Source organism: Melanotaenia boesemani, chromosome 10, assembly GCF_017639745.1.
Source record: "Melanotaenia boesemani isolate fMelBoe1 chromosome 10, fMelBoe1.pri, whole genome shotgun sequence".
Taxonomy (NCBI): Eukaryota; Metazoa; Chordata; class Actinopteri; order Atheriniformes; family Melanotaeniidae; genus Melanotaenia; species Melanotaenia boesemani.
In genome coordinates, this window is record NC_055691.1 from 29,193,136 (window position 1) to 29,208,869 (window position 15,734).

Below are 15,734 nucleotides of genomic sequence, written 5' to 3' on the forward strand. Positions count from 1 at the left end.
TGTCAGGCTCGAACCTATTATCAGTCTCACCATATTGTTTCAAAAGCACGGGATAAGAGTTGCTGGGTGTTTATGCATGGATATGTGTTTGTCCCTGCACAGGTGCATGCTCATCAAATTCTGGCATACTCTTGTGGTATTTGTTTGATGTGTGTGTTCCTAATAAATGTTAGACAGATATGCCCCCCCTCCTCTCTCTCTCTCTCTCTCTCTCGCTCTCTCTCTCTCTCTGCTGATTCAGTGGGTGTTTTTTTTGCATGCTTGCTGCTGTGCTGGCAGTGTGTGTATGTCTCATCAACACCATGACTTTAATTAAATGTTCACACTGAATATTGACAAGGCTCCTCTCATTCTCTCTTGCAGCTCAATGGGTAACACGATTTAAATCCTCCAGTATCGATCCGTCCACAGTCCTTATTACTCAATACCTATACACACCCATACTAATACTAATATACCATACTAATACACACTTGTAGATATTTAAAAAGTCATAAGCTGGTGTTTTTGGATGTTTATATGAAGGAGTTTACAAATGTATGCAGATAAGGGATTTCAGTAGAGAACATGTAAATAGACATGTGAGAGCATATAGAATCTTTTTGATGTGTGTCTCCATAGGAGGGGCTAACAATGTGTAGCCTCCCAGTGCACCGTCTTAGCTCCCCTCTGGCTCCACATGAATTCATGAGCTAAATTTAGACGGCATTATTATGTTAGTTCCCTGCTCACAGCTCTGCCAGAAGTGGGTTACTGTGCTTCTCTTTCCAGTATGTAACTGACTGTGTGTGTGTGTGTGTGAGTGTGTGTGTTTGTGTTTGTACTGGATGTGGGTGTGTAATCGCTACACTCTGCTGATGATGCACAGATGCAGACAATTGCACGAAGTGCATGATGCGCACATTCAGAGTCTGTGTGTGTATGTGTGCACAGGTGTCTGCATATTTAAATTGTGGAATGTGCACACCCTAACAAACTCCTAATGGATCACTGCCAGGCAGCAGAGTGAAAGGGAGATTTTGGCATAAAGAGGACTGAAAAGATGTTTGGCCAGCAGTGGTAAATCTTTGGTATTGGTGTGCCCCCCTCTGGCCATTCTCATCATTGCACTCTCTTTGGCACATCTGTATTATTTCCAAACACTGCTTAGTTTGGCTTTGAAGTTACAGCTGTATTGAGGATTTTTCTTCTGTTTGCAGGTTCTACATTGAGAGTATATCCTACCTAAAGGACAATGCCACCATTGAGCTGTTCTTCCTTAATGCCAAGTCCATCATATACAAGGTAAACGTTTTCCTTTTGTCCTCATGATGCATTACAAATATCACTGGCTTCTGATAACAGATAAATTGTTCTTATATGGGTTGTAGTAATCCTTTGTATTTGAAACCAAGATTTTACACTGGTCTTAAATCATTTCACAAGAAGAAACTGGAAACTTTCAGTGGGTGTTTTGAGGTAGAGGTTTTTGGCATGCCTCTGTCTTTTAGAGGCATACCACTTCATTAGCCCCATTTTTAGCTCCTAATGAAGAGATGCCACAAGAGGAAAGCTTGAGCTTCCATCCTGTACATGGATTTGGTGAAGCAGAAAATGTGAGCTATTTGTATCAGCTGTTACCCATCACGCTATGTTCTGCTCCACATTCCAGCAGCTAGCGAATAATTTGACACATTTACTGCCATCTGGCAATGCTGAAGCATATTTATGTACCATTCTTGAATGACAATTGAAATTATACCTTTGGATAAACAGCCAGGGAGCATATTTTAAAGGCATTAAAGCATATGGAGTTATTTTTCACATTTTTGTACATCTGAAAAATGGTCATTCAGTGCAAACAATTTGTTTAGAATGAGGGAAATCCATCTTGTTTTTGTTATCTGGTTAATATTTAGTAAATTGTGGCAAACTTTCAGTTACAAATTCACAACTTTTAATCCTAGTCTACCTGCTTTTCATGTAGACACAGTCTGGTCAGGGAACAGTGCATTTTTGACACCAGAATCAAGCAATTATGCAACTGATCCAGAGGAGGGCGTGTGTAACCTGAAGAAAAATAAATTGGGCAATTTTTTCCTTTTAAAACTATTTAGATAATATCTTAAGACTAATTATTATCTGTACTGAAATCAATTATTTCACGATGAAAATATGTATATAATTATATACTTTACATAAATTCTGTTATGGGATTGACGAAGGAGCAGAGAGCTAGCACTTCACACACACAGTATCAAAATTTTGATGAACCTGTCAAAATGTGCAATGAACCTACATTATACCCTCAAATTTGCTGTATTGTTACAAAATAGAAGCAGAAAGTAACTAGCTCCCTCCTACTTATAAATCTGTTAAAAAGTCTTGAAGAGCGTATCCAATCTCTATCTCCTCATTAATCACATGGCAGCTTGGCTGAACAAGTGTTAACCCTTCTTGTTCCAGCAGTAGATGACCATAATGACCTCACTCAAGAAAAGAGGCAAAGAAAATAGTCAAAAGAAGAAACTTTAACATTTTCTGATTTAACATGTTGTTTGTATGAAGTAAATCATGATAGAAACTCACTTTTTCCCGTCAGTGTTCACATTTTAGAAGCATTTTGCTGTACTATGAATGTCCAAAGAAACAAAAACTCAGTGTGTGGTGATTTGTAGTCATGTTGGGTGGTACATCCAGAATGGGTTTACTTGGTCTAACATTTCATCGGGACTGTCTGATCTTCCAGCCAATTAAGAAGTGGATTGTAAAGGGAACATTCCTGGCATTCCTGACCCACTACTCACAGCCCACTAACCCTTAAGCCTATGTCCAGTATTGAACACATAGAATGCATCTGTGTGTATGCTCACATTGTTGGTAAATACACAAAGCAGCCACACAGACATGTTAAATCATCCATGCTTACACTTCTTTTGTATCTCTCTGCCTCATTTTTCTGCCTCCATATTATCTGGTTATGTACCTTTTCATTGCATACCCATAACTAGATTGGGAAAAACAATAATATGTTAAAGAAAAACAATTTGCATAAAAAAAAGTGTAGCAAGTAGCAGTAACCAGAGCAACCATGTTCACCCTCAGCCCCTAAACCCTTACTCCCAACCCCCTTCACTTTGCCTCTGATCTCTGAGAACACATGAAATTAGAGAAGAGGGGAAAATGTTGGTTGTAGGGTAGGACGGACTATCTTTAATGATGGAATAAATGATGATGAATTGCATGCCAGCTTTTTCTCCCCATATCAAGGGTGTCTGTGATTTATTTATTTACTCACCAGTGGTAAAAAAAAAAAAAAAAACAAACAAGCAAAGGAAAAAAAAAACACATCATTCATGGCTCCTATTATTTTCTGTTCTTTTTTTGCAGGAGCTTATTGAAGTAGACAGTGAAGTTGTCTTTGAATTGGCCTCCTACATCCTACAAGTAAGATAAAGAGTGCTTGTTTGTGCATGTGATAGTGTACATGTGAGTGTGGATGCCGCAACTGTGCTACTTTCACTGGAATAACTTCTGCTGGGCCTGAAACAGCTCTCCTGAAACTGAACTATCTCCACCAGTCTTTGATCCAAATTGCTGACGATTAAACTCACATAATCATCTGCAGCCATAATTGTCAGCAAATTTAACTCACATTATCTATTGCAATCACCAATCTGTCGTTAATCTGCCATGGCGCTAGGAGGCTTTGAATCCTAAAATCCCTAATTTACTTTCCTTGCAGCAAAATTTTTAGACAAGATTTTTCCCCATAAGTGATAACTGAATGCAGAACATAATGGAAAGTCCATAATCCCAGCCCTTCTTTGTCCTGCCTCTTTCCCAGAGTAGGTCAGTCCATTAACTGTGATTCTGCAAGGTCATGTTACACATAGACTTGGCTGAATGGTTTGTGTGTGTGTGTGTGTGCAGGTGGAGATGTACAGTATCAGGTATCTGTTTTACAGGCCTTCAAAGGTTTCACCATGTTCACTGTTCAGTTCTAACATCACTTTACATTATGTAAACTGTCTGAATTCTTCTCACTCCTTTTATCTTTTTATTGTTTATTCTGCAGGAGGCCAAGGGTGACTTTACGAGGTAAATCATTCTATATCATTTACATGTTTAAAATATTCTGTCTGTTCTTTTAATTGATGAAAGGGAAAGGGTATTCTGAAAATTAGGGCAACTAGCTGAGTTGATTCACAGAACTACAACTCAGACACACCTACCCATTCATTAAAAAGGATAAGCGTGTCCAACTTTAAAGTATGTTGATTCAGAAAGAAGAAAGATGATATTAGAGGTCACCACTGAGATGCGTCACTGAGAATTATGAGCTTCATTCACATTTGTAACTACTTCTATCCAAGATGTTCTGCTTTGCATTTCAGCCTGTGCTGCCATTCATCACAATAAAATGGATTATGTGTTTTTGAATGCCAAAAAAGTGTAACTACAGTCCAAAAATGGCTCTGAAGTTTTCCAGTCATGCATGTTTTTCACATGAGCTGCTCACCTCAAGTGGCTTGTCTTATTGGCCTAAATGTATATCATCCCTTATCCCTTTGTTGTGGCATGGATAACACACTACAGTAGCCATCACATCTGACCTCATTTCCGCTGCTGAAAGGAGTAAATAAATACAACATTCTGTGGAGGGCTGGAATGTGACACTGTCTGGAGATACCTCTTTCATCTTCCTCCCCATTTCCTTAACCCTTCCTTTCCACACACATACAGATCACACACATATCCCCTTTCTCTTTAAGTCCACAGACTGTCCTCTGCATAGCTGTACAGTTTTGCATCTTCTACATGTTTTCGTTTGAACTTTTTATGCCATTGCTGCTTCTGTTAATGTACACATTACTGAATCATTGATGGTTGTTTTACTAAACGGAGAATTGGAAACTGATTTGCTTTATAATTGCATTTTGTTTGAAGGAGAAAAAACCCAAATGGATTCTGTTTTTCTGTTCAGTTCACTGTTGAGGAATAAGTCTCAGACTTTGTGATTCAGTTACACATAAGCATGTCTTTGTGTACAGATTGTGTGATTTTTCAGAATTTCTTCTTGTATAATACAAAAGTTGATGAATAGCTACATGGGTGGATATTTACCAAACCAGACACACAGCTGTTTTCACAGATCGAAGAACAGTCGGGCAGTGTGGATGGGATCTCTTCCAGGGCTTAGCTCATAGGTTGCCATGTTCCCAGGGCTTTCCCCAATCTTCTAGGGCCTTGGTCATGGCTAGAGAGAGGCTAGGGGATTAAAGTGTGGTATTAAGAACTCCTTCCTCGGGAGGTCTGAAAACCGAATCCCGGGCCAAGCCCCGTTAGCTCTCTGCATGGCTCCATGTCTCATTTACTCAAGCTCGGTCTTAATCTTTTCCAGCTCCATCCGTGTTTCTTTATCTCCTTTTATCTTTATTTCTCTTTTGATTTGGTGTCTGTTTCTATCCCTCTTTTTCTTCTCTTTCCAGCTGTCAGTGTCTGTGCAGCTGTTCAGAAATAAATTGCACCCAGACCTTAAAATAGAGAGCATCTAAGCGTGCAGCATTTATTCCTCTTTGTCAGCTGATAATATTACCTTTACCCTTATTTAAAATAAAATGTTAAGCTGTAACTGATAACTCTGTGCAGCTTTTTTGCTGATCATTGACCAGTTTTGTTTATTTTTCTTTACCAGTAATGATGCAACCAGATTGGACCTGAAAAAGTTGCCTGCTCTTCCCACCCAGGCCTTAAAGGAGCACCCATCTCTGGCCTACTGGTAGGAGACTGTACAATTGCTCATACAACCATTTAAACTTTGTGCAGACCCACATGTTGTCGATCTCCTTAATATTGTTAATTTCTTTTTCTTATTGCACTCTTTTCACAGTGAAGACCGGGTCATAGAGCATTACAAGAAACTCAGTGGGCAGTCCAGAGGACAGGCCATTGTAAAGTAAGTGTATATACGTGTCTCTGGTTATATTTGTGTAGTGTTTGGAAGACTCTCCCTTACAACTCTTACATGTGTGTATTTCTGCTCCTCACAGTTATATGAGCATTGTAGAGTCTCTTCCTACATATGGAGTGCATTACTATGCCGTAAAGGTACAGTTTTACTACTCCGTCTTCTACTTTTTTCTCACACATGCGCCACACACTTTTGTGCTCACTTTGGAACTGGTAAGCAGATATGTAAAAATGTTAACAAGTGATTGAAAATTGTATTTTTGTGCTTTCAGGACAAGCAGGGGATCCCATGGTGGTTGGGTTTGAGCTATAAAGGGATTTTTCAGTATGATTACCAGGACAAAGTCAAACCCAGGAAGGTGAGATGTTTCCCCTTCTGATATCTACACAAATAAAACTTTCCCCTGCACAGCTCTTAGTTCCCTTTTGTGTAATTTAAAAATTAATTTCTTGCTATTTTTCTTCTTTTAAATGTATAATTATTATTCACTCACTCACTTTATCCCAGTTGATTCCTTTTTCCCAGAGAAAATTGTGTTCTTGATATAGATGTTGCAGTGGACTTTTTCTCTTTTTTTTGTCTTCTTTTTGTCTATTTTTCCATTCACGTCAGAATATTGTGTTTGTGAAAAGTACTAACAATGTTTTACTGAGTAGAGACTTTCAGACTTAGAATGTTACATCCTGTCCTAAATGTATTTGTTTCTTGTGACACAGTCTTCTTGTTTCCCCTCTGACTCCAAGTCTTGTTTGAGGCCTCGATCTCTGGCATTAAGCCTTGTGTCACAGGGTGTTAATTGCATTAACAGCATCACAGCATACTGACGGACCACCATTTTACTCACTCATGCCTAAATTGACTGTGTTGCTCATAAGCACAGTTGCACACCGTGGATGCTAACACACACATGTGGGAACTTGACTGAACACTGAACTCGCTATCCTGCCATTCTTCCTGTCTGCCAAATGTTTTCCTGTTTGCCACCAATGTTGTGCTTTGCATGTGTGTGCATCTCGATTTGTGCATTCCACGCTAAGGGACTGTCTCGCCACCAAGCCCTGTTCCTGTCTCATTAAAGAACCCAAAATCTTGTGACCGCTTAGGTGTTAGAAAAAAAAAAAAGATTCTGGTAACTATAAAGCTTATATTGAAAATGTGTTTACTCCCAGAAGAAAAGGAAGGTTATTTTAAAAAAGATTGAGTGTTGAAAGAGTTAATTGTGTTCCCATATAAGTGATTTATCAAGCGTTCAGCTGCCATAGCAACAGTTAGTGTAAATTCTTGCTCTGCCTCTCCCCCCCCCTTTTCCTCTCTTCCCTCACCCGAACACCAGTACAGAGGCAGAGAACAAGAGAGACTGGGCCTCTTTATGGTGCAGGTCAGATGGTATTCTCAAGAAGTTTGACCAAAATAAGTTTATCGCAGTTAATCAGCATCACAAGTTCAGCTAAAATTCAGTGCAGTAAAGGTTTGTTCACTAATCAGAGAAAGGAAAGGTGGAGAATGTTTTTCTTTTTCCAGACCTGAGGAATATGTTCAGATCTTGTGTTAGAGCAGAGTTTCATCACTATTTTAACTGGTGGAAGTCCAGATTTGATTAGTAGTCAGCCAGTTCCGTGCCAGTAACCACTGACTCAGAGTGTAATCCTCAATCCTAAACTTTTTCTTTACTGTGAGTCAGAGAGGTGAAGGCAGAACACTAATTATGAGACATACTGGGCCAGACATCTTTAGTCACAATGTAAAAATAGTTTATACTTTTAGCAAAGCTTTTTAGATTAATCAGTGAAGGACTCATTCACATTATCTTGTATAATAGTTGCAAGTGCTGCAGCGTGTTATTAATTAGGCGGTCTTCTTAAATGAGGATCACCTACCACATTTATTCAGGGATTCTAAAATACGCCCCCCTCTGTTTAACACAGACCACATGCAGACACATCTATAGAAAACACACAGTGAGATTTACTACAGAACCACACACTGTTCTAATGCTTCATTAGTGTCTTGTGACTCGTTAAAGCAGAGATTATAGAGATTGCATGTGGACTGACTTCCTTACTCACTGATTAAGGCAAACCTATGAGCATTGTGGTAAAGTCATAAGAAGTGTCCTGTCAAACATGGAAAACAGTTATAAATTAACTTTATCTTGAATGCATTTTTACGCATACTGATACAAATAAAGGAGAACGTAACCACATACAGCCATTCCTGTGTGTGCATCTCCATGACAACTGTTGATAGATAAACTTTTGTACACTAAAACCCCACCCATAGACGAAACAATAGTCTTAAAAACCCTCAGGTCCAGGTCTAGAAAAGAATAATACCTAGCTGCACCATAGTTGTACTGACCCAAGCTATTTAAACTTTCTATTCTTCAAGTTATCTCGAGGGAGTACACAAAAGCAAAGAAAGGCTTTTACACGCCATCAGATTTGACCTTTTATTCTGTGATGCGTGTGAGTTTGCCTGCATGGACATTATTATAAGACAGACATGGTTCTGTCCACATGACCACACTATTTGGTGATGAGTAATGACCAGTCACTTCCTCTGCTTGTGTGTGTTTGGGCCATTGTGTATGAGCATTCTATCGTCAAAAGGAAGCGGATCTATAGTTTGTGCACACATAGATGTGCAACTTTAATAAGAGAACCACCCACCGGCTTTTACTGAATACCTTAGAAGAGAAAGCTGTTAGTGTTTTGGGGGGATTTTGTGTGTGTGTGTGTGTGTGTGCGTGTGTGTGTGTGTTTTAATCAGATTCTCCAACTATTAATAATCTTTCATAACAACTGTGAAGCTTAAATAATACAATATCCTTCAGAATTCCAACAAAAATCCCTGATTTATAAATTATAGGATGACATAACTGTATCCAAGTAGTGTCTCTGCCAGCATCATTCTCCAAATATTTTCAAATACTGTGTGTACATGTACAACTTGTCCTGAAACATCAAAGCTAACAGCCAAAATGCAGCAACTCTGTCCAGTTGATGGTGAGGACAGCTTTAGTGGCCTTTTGCCAGATCACAGTTACAAACACCTATCTTATCTACACAACTCTGGTCTTTAAGTAACCAACACACACAAACAGTCTACTGGTGTCTGCCTTGCCTGCTATATTTAGCACCACGCTACATTAGCAATTCACAGTCCATTGAAATTGCACGGTACAGCACGAGTCTGATAAAGCAGATTGCTTTCTTCCCTCATGCTTGAACATGTATATAGTCATCAAAATATTGACATTATATTGTGTTTATATGTTGTCGTTTTGTTATATTTCTCTTCCTCTTTCTCCCTCTCATCCTTCTGTCTGTTCCTTTCTTTACCAAATGTTCCTCTTTTCTCCCTCTTGCTTTTTTTTGGTTTTGTTTTTACTTCTTTGCTACTTGACTTCTGTTGAATGTGCGTGTCCAGCTGATAGATGCAGGTCATGGTGTGCTCTGAAATAGGCCACATTTTACTTTCTCGCTAACAAGAACCAGATTCAGACTTTGCAGATGTCTGTGTGTGCACGGAGAGGTTTGACTAACAAAGCAAGGGCACTTCAATCGCCAAGACCACAGAAACCTTCACTCCCTCTTTTACCGCACCACACACACACACACACACGCCAACACCCTTCTGCCTGACCCCTCGTTACACACACTCAAATACACACCTCCCAAATGCAGCCTAGAGCAGAATGTGCAGTCCCCGAGGGAGGGAGGAGGGGTCATGAGGAGGGGAGGCATGAACGCCCCCTCTCCTCTTATCCCTCCCAGCAAAGCTCCAGGAGAGGAGGAAACTCAACTTTACACACTTTCCAGCAACACATACTCATGCCTCCAGATGGTGAACACCCACCACCTCATAACTTTCTTTTCCCTTGCGCCTGGGAGGACTGAACATACACACATGCTGTGGAGTACGTCTTGAGGGAAACTTTCTCGCCCAGCTGGCTTTGGCTTCTTTTAAAGAGGAGCTGATGGTCCATGAACGGGACAGAGTACAAATAAAAAAGAAAGAAAGAAAAGTCACGCAGAGGAAAGAAAGCCATCTTCCGCTCACACTGTCTTTCTCCAAAGTGAGATCATCCACTGCTGGGATCCATTGTGGAAAGACCGCCTGGTCTGGACCTGATCATAGACCTCCAGATTAGGTCTCTCTGTTCTTAACAACTCCTTTTCATTTGTCTTTTTTTTTTTCCTTGCTCCTCCTTTTTTTCCTTTTTTTTTTTATTTTTTTGCATTTTCTTGCAAAAAGAAATTTCAGCATTCAGAGAAGAGATGAGGCGGGAGGCTGTGTGGACTTCATGTGAAGTAAATATATATTTTTAGAACTATCATAAAGATTCTGTTTCTCCTGAACTTCAGGTGTTCCAATGGCGTCAGCTGGAGAACCTCTACTTCAGAGAAAAGAAGTTTTCAGTGGAAGTTCATGACCCCAGGAGGTAAATTTACTTCACAAATTGTTTATTTTTCTGTGTTAAAACAAAAGATTATCCTAACAGATTACATGTCATGTCACACATTAGAGGATTGTTGTCTCGTACCAGTTCTCATTGATCACAGGTCTCATGTAGTGTAACTTCAGCTAAGGTGGGACAGTTATGGACACCATCCAGTTGCTTTTACTGTAAATTACCACTATGGCAAATGGAAATATAATAAGATTTAAAGTACATTCTGTGTAGTGCAGGAAAAGGAAGATTGCAGTCTGATTCGATCATGGTTTCAGAATTTGTCTTGGCAACCGTGCGGGACATTGGGGATGTCCTGATGGAGTCTCACACAGATTGATTGTCTGAGTATTAACCATCACATGTGCTTATGATCACATCTGTGCACACAAATACACAGGGTAAACCCTTGATAGATTACCACAGAAGGATGACTGTGTGATAGCTGTTTCACTGAGGAAGTGACCTCTCTTGTGTTTATTTAACATGGCTATATATATGGAGTGTTATTCTACAGACAGAGAGAGGGAGGGAATGGGAGAAAAGGAGACAGGCAGGGTGAAACAGGGAGCAGTGGTGTTTTCTTTAAAGGAAGCTGTCATTAGAGCGAGTTGGTCTGCTGCTTCACTATAGATGTGTGTTTAAAAAAGGATGAGTAAACAATGGGGAGCATCGTGTGTGGCTTTAAAAAAAAGCATCTCTATCATCATTATTTGCCCATCTTGGTAGTAGCAGTAGTAACTGGAGTAGCTGAGGAAGAGTGTTTTCATTGCTGCAGATGCTCTTTTTCATTCAGTGTATATAAGGAGGCTTTGTGTCCGCTCTTACTGTAGGGCGTCGGTAACAAGAAGGACGTTTGGTCACAGTGGCATTGCTGTGCATACCTGGTACGCCTGTCCTGCCCTCATCAAGTCCATCTGGGCCATGGCTATCAGCCAACACCAGTTCTACCTGGATCGCAAGCAGAGCAAGGTCAGTCTTTCTTTCACATAAGGTGTTAATCCAAAGCACAACAGATAACAGATAGGGTCAGAAATGGACAAGTGATACCTGAAACAAAATCAAATGTTTGACAAACTCTCTCCTTTTTCATCTGTGCAGTCGAAGATCCATGCAGCCCGAAGTTTGAGTGAGATTGCCATAGACCTAACGGAAACAGGAACTTTAAAGACCTCCAAACTGGCCAACATGGGCAGCAAGGGCAAGATTATCAGTGGCAGCAGTGGCAGTCTGCTCTCCTCAGGTCAGTCTGGCCAGTGTGTGTGCCCGTGCATGCAAACACACATTCATCACAGAAAACAAATGGGGAAAGACTCTGACAAACATAAAAGAAAGACTGATACACAAGTGTTTTTGCATGTGTTGGAGATGTCTTGTTGACAACCAGAGAGACAGAAACAGCTGCCACTGGAAAGGACCTACTCATTCTCAGTTGAATGTTCTTACGCACATACTGTACACACACTCCACCCAGTGTCTTTCAGTATGTATGGAACACCACTCCCACCATCCATGTCACACAGACTCATCGTCCAGAGGCCCCCTTCCTTCTCTAAATTTAGTGTGTGAGGCAACAAAAGGGGCAGTAATTCTGTGCTTCTTTGCCTTGGCCTTTAAAACAATGCTTATCTGTGTTAAACAAATAATGAATGTGACAGGAAGATTTGTACATAAACAAAATTAGAGTTGAGAGGAAAATGCCCTTTTAGGCCCAGATAGTAATTTCGTCTGTGACTACTGCTACTTTATACTGTTGTAAAGTGACGTGCTTTAGAAGCCAACATCATTTACGATTAAGAGGCAGGTACTTTTGTTTGTGTTTTATAACTTTCTGAATCAGCTGCAGCTCATAACGTTAAAAAAATCTCAGTTCTGTTTCAATATTACGGTTCTGCATGCACCTTTGTCTTTTCATTGTTCATCTTGATTAGTTTCTTCTTTCTATATTCCCTTATCTGATACTTTCTAGATTTTTTGCTATCAGTGTGTATTGATCTTATCCGTCTGTGCCTACAGCATATACTTGTCTAAGGAACTGTCACATGTTTTGGTCTTTCTTTTCTCCAAGCCTTGAAATGAGGTATTGCAGGAATCTGACTCTATTGTCAGTTTGTTAATTACTTCTAAAGATGGCATGCATGCCAGGCAGTTGAAGCTCTGAACTTTAATATGGTGTAGATTGTAACAATAGAGTATGGTTTTTGTTTGTTTTTTTTCTGACAAAATATTCTCAGCAGCGGTTACTTTTGTATTGTTTGAAAGTCCAGCCACACAGTAAACCACATTAGGTCAATGAGAGAGCAACAAAGAGAAACAGTGTGTGTACGTGGGGGGGTGTGTATGTGTTGCAAACAAGACTGGCACCATCTCAAAGCCTTGGAAATGTGCGTCACATACTTTGTCCTAAACTGCCCTTTCCTCTAAACACTTACATGCTTGCACAAACACATCACTGTAACTCTTGTTTCCTTATCGAAATGTTCCATTCACTTCCTTGTAAACATCCTGCAAGACTAGCAGGTGCATACACAATTTTGCCTTCCCTACTCAAATCTGCCTCACAACGCCTGATCTTATGCTGTGTCTTTTGTACCCTGCAGGCTCTCAGGAATCAGACAGCTCCCAGACTGCTAAGAAGGACATGCTGGCAGCACTGAGAGCAAGGCAGGAAGCTCTGGAGGAAACACTGAGACAACGACTTGAGGAACTCAAGAGCATCTGCATTAGAGAAGCGGTATGAGAAAGACTAACAAAACTGGCAAATATTTAAAATTCAGATAGTTTTTGGCTCGCCTTTTTTAACTTTATCACCCTGCAACTCCTCCAACCCCTGTTTTCCAGGAGCTGACAGGAAAGCTTCCGAAAGAATATCCACTGGATCCAGGAGAGGAGCCGCCCACAGTCAGGCGGAAGATTGGCACGGCTTTCAAACTGGACGAGCAGAAAATCCTTCCCAAGGGAGAGGTATAGTCCCAGCTCCTTAATCTCCTCTCTATTTAAAATAAATACATTTAAAAATGTGGCGCTGATCTATGTAATGTTAGTTTAACTGACCCATACAGCAATTAATTTTCAGATAACAAAGAAACATGAGAACACCAAACAGTCCACAACCTGGCACATTTTGGACCTGAAAGTAGTTCTACTCATTCTTTGTCCTGCAGCCTTTTTGTGCCACGGGTAGATTTTCCAGAGGAGCAGAGCTTCTAAATTTAGTCTGGCAGCGTTCTCGCCACAGGAAGTGGTGATAGTAGGATTGTGCACACGCCTGTATGTGTGTGTATCACCGGGGTTGTATGCCTTGAAAAGAATCCAGGGACACAATATCACAAAACCGCCTAGTCAGCAGAAAGATGTTGCTTAATTTACACTGAACACCTTAAGCTCTGCACATAGAAAGAGAGGCTGCTCTGGTAGCAGCGCAAAGCCACTGTTAGTAAGAGGGATTCCTCAGAACTTAGGTAGTCCGGTATCAAGTGGATATATTATCATTCTGTCCCTGTGGTTTTAATTGAAATCAGATGTGAGTGAACTAATTACATGCTAGAGTGTCACAGGACAACCATGAACGTATTCCCACATCTATAATCAAACTCACAAAAGTATGTTATTACGACACAGCACTGCATTAAATTCCATTTTATCATACAGTCAGTACATACTTGTTTATGTCATACATTTGCTTTTTGATATATGATTTTGTCAACCTGCTCTGCTCCATGAATCTCAGGAGAGCATTAGTGTGGGAGTGGATAGACTGATGCAGGGATGTTATTATTGGGGGACAGAGTGCCTCAATAGAAAATATCCACTGGTGAGAAAATGCACAGCTGCAGCACAGATAAATGATTTCCGCAGTGTGTTTTCTCTGGCAAGTCCTCTGTGTGTCTAACCAAATCTGTAGCATGGGAGAGTTAGAATGAATTTGTGTCTGCAAACTAAGGCTTGCTGTTTTTGGACAGTTTTGTTGATTTCTGTTGCTAAGATTCAGTGAATTTGTGCCTTTTTGCACCCATGTTTGTGTGCACGGCAGGAAGAGGAGCTTGAGCGTTTGGAGCGGGAGTTTGCTATTCAGTCCCAGATTACAGAGGCAGCCCGGCGTCTTGCCAGTGATCCTCACGTGAATAGTAAGAAGCTGAAGAAGCAGAGAAAGACTTCTTATCTGAACGCATTGAAGAAGCTCCAGGAAATTGAGAACTCTATCAATGAGTACCGCGTCCGCTCTGGGAAGAAGCCTACACAGAGGGCGTCTCTTATCATAGAAGGTATGCTTTTATTTGCTACTGGGAAATCAAAACTCATATCTCTTTGTTTTTATGAGCTATTACTGATAACACAGACAGCAGCATTATTTTCAGCTACTGTTTGAAGACTGAAAAGCTCAAACATGACGGCTTTTTGTAGTAACGGTTTATAAACATGAGACATTTCATACAGAATGTAACCTCTTGTTTTGTTTTTCTTTCCTATAGAAGCTAATATTGGTTCTGAAGACAGCTCATTGTCCGATGCACTGGTCTTAGATGATGGTAAATCTCTACCATTCATATTTATCCGAAAAAAGTCTTTGATAGTTTTGCTTTTATGGATTCTGATAATTATTTTATTAACTGGGATCCATTTTATTGTTGCTCTAACTTTGTCTGCTGTTTCCTTTTTTAGATGACCCTCAAGTTACAGGTACCCCGACTTTCTCGCCAGTAGCATCACCTCATAAGGGCCTCCCTCCACGACCACCCTCTCACAGTCGGCCCCCTCCACCACAGTCCCTGGATGGCCTGCGACACATGCACTACACACGGTCTGACTATGATAAATCTCCCATCAAACCCAAAATGTGGAGTGAATCATCACTGGATGAGCCCTATGAAAAAGTCAAGAAACGCTCTTCTCACTCCAGGTATGAGGGAGTTTTTTTTTATCTTAAAAACGGAGTCATGGTATATTAATGTACAAGTGTAACGTAATTTATTCATCAGTGCCGCCCCTACATTCAAGCTTGTGTTTATCTAAAATGTAAGTCTACCCAAAATGATCAGCAGTGATTGCAGAAGGAGTAAAATTTCAGCCAGCAGACTTGCAATAGATACAGTATCTGATGGATGAACATTATCTGTTTGTATGAGAAGGATAAAATGATAAGGTTTTTCATAAATTTGTCTAGTCACAGGCGTTTCCCAAGTTCTGGTAATGCTGAAGCAGGGGGTAGTAACTCCCTGCAGAGCAGCCCCATCAGGAGCATGCCTCACTGGAACTCCCAGTCCAGCATGCCATCGACTCCGGACCTGAAAACCAGGACTCCACACTATGTACATTCCACCAGGTCAG

General features: G+C 40.5%; 1 protein-coding gene across 11 annotated transcripts in view; it reads left to right on the plus strand.

Annotated features, from left to right (window-relative positions):
* The window catches only part of frmd4a (FERM domain containing 4A), a 92,951-nt gene that overhangs the window by 69,543 nt on the left and 7,674 nt on the right, over positions 1–15,734 (plus strand). For 6 of the 11 annotated variants that reach the window (XM_041996903.1, XM_041996904.1, XM_041996901.1 and 3 more), the window contains exons 5-20: positions 1,200–1,284; positions 3,370–3,426; positions 4,058–4,080; positions 5,678–5,761; positions 5,873–5,938; positions 6,033–6,090; positions 6,225–6,311; positions 10,321–10,397; positions 11,237–11,378; positions 11,508–11,649; positions 13,007–13,140; positions 13,248–13,370; positions 14,440–14,671; positions 14,879–14,935; positions 15,069–15,306; positions 15,571–15,729. In XM_041996903.1, the coding sequence (XP_041852837.1) occupies positions 1,200–1,284; positions 3,370–3,426; positions 4,058–4,080; positions 5,678–5,761; positions 5,873–5,938; positions 6,033–6,090; positions 6,225–6,311; positions 10,321–10,397; positions 11,237–11,378; positions 11,508–11,649; positions 13,007–13,140; positions 13,248–13,370; positions 14,440–14,671; positions 14,879–14,935; positions 15,069–15,306; positions 15,571–15,729 (1,764 nt within the window). Of the gene's footprint in view, positions 1–1,199; positions 1,285–3,369; positions 3,427–4,057; positions 4,081–5,677; positions 5,762–5,872; positions 5,939–6,032; positions 6,091–6,224; positions 6,312–9,778; positions 10,107–10,320; positions 10,398–11,236; positions 11,379–11,507; positions 11,650–13,006; positions 13,141–13,247; positions 13,371–14,439; positions 14,672–14,878; positions 14,936–15,068; positions 15,307–15,570; positions 15,730–15,734 lie in introns of those variants that run through there. The other 5 variants (XM_041996908.1, XM_041996900.1, XM_041996897.1 and 2 more) reach the window with 3 other exon arrangements.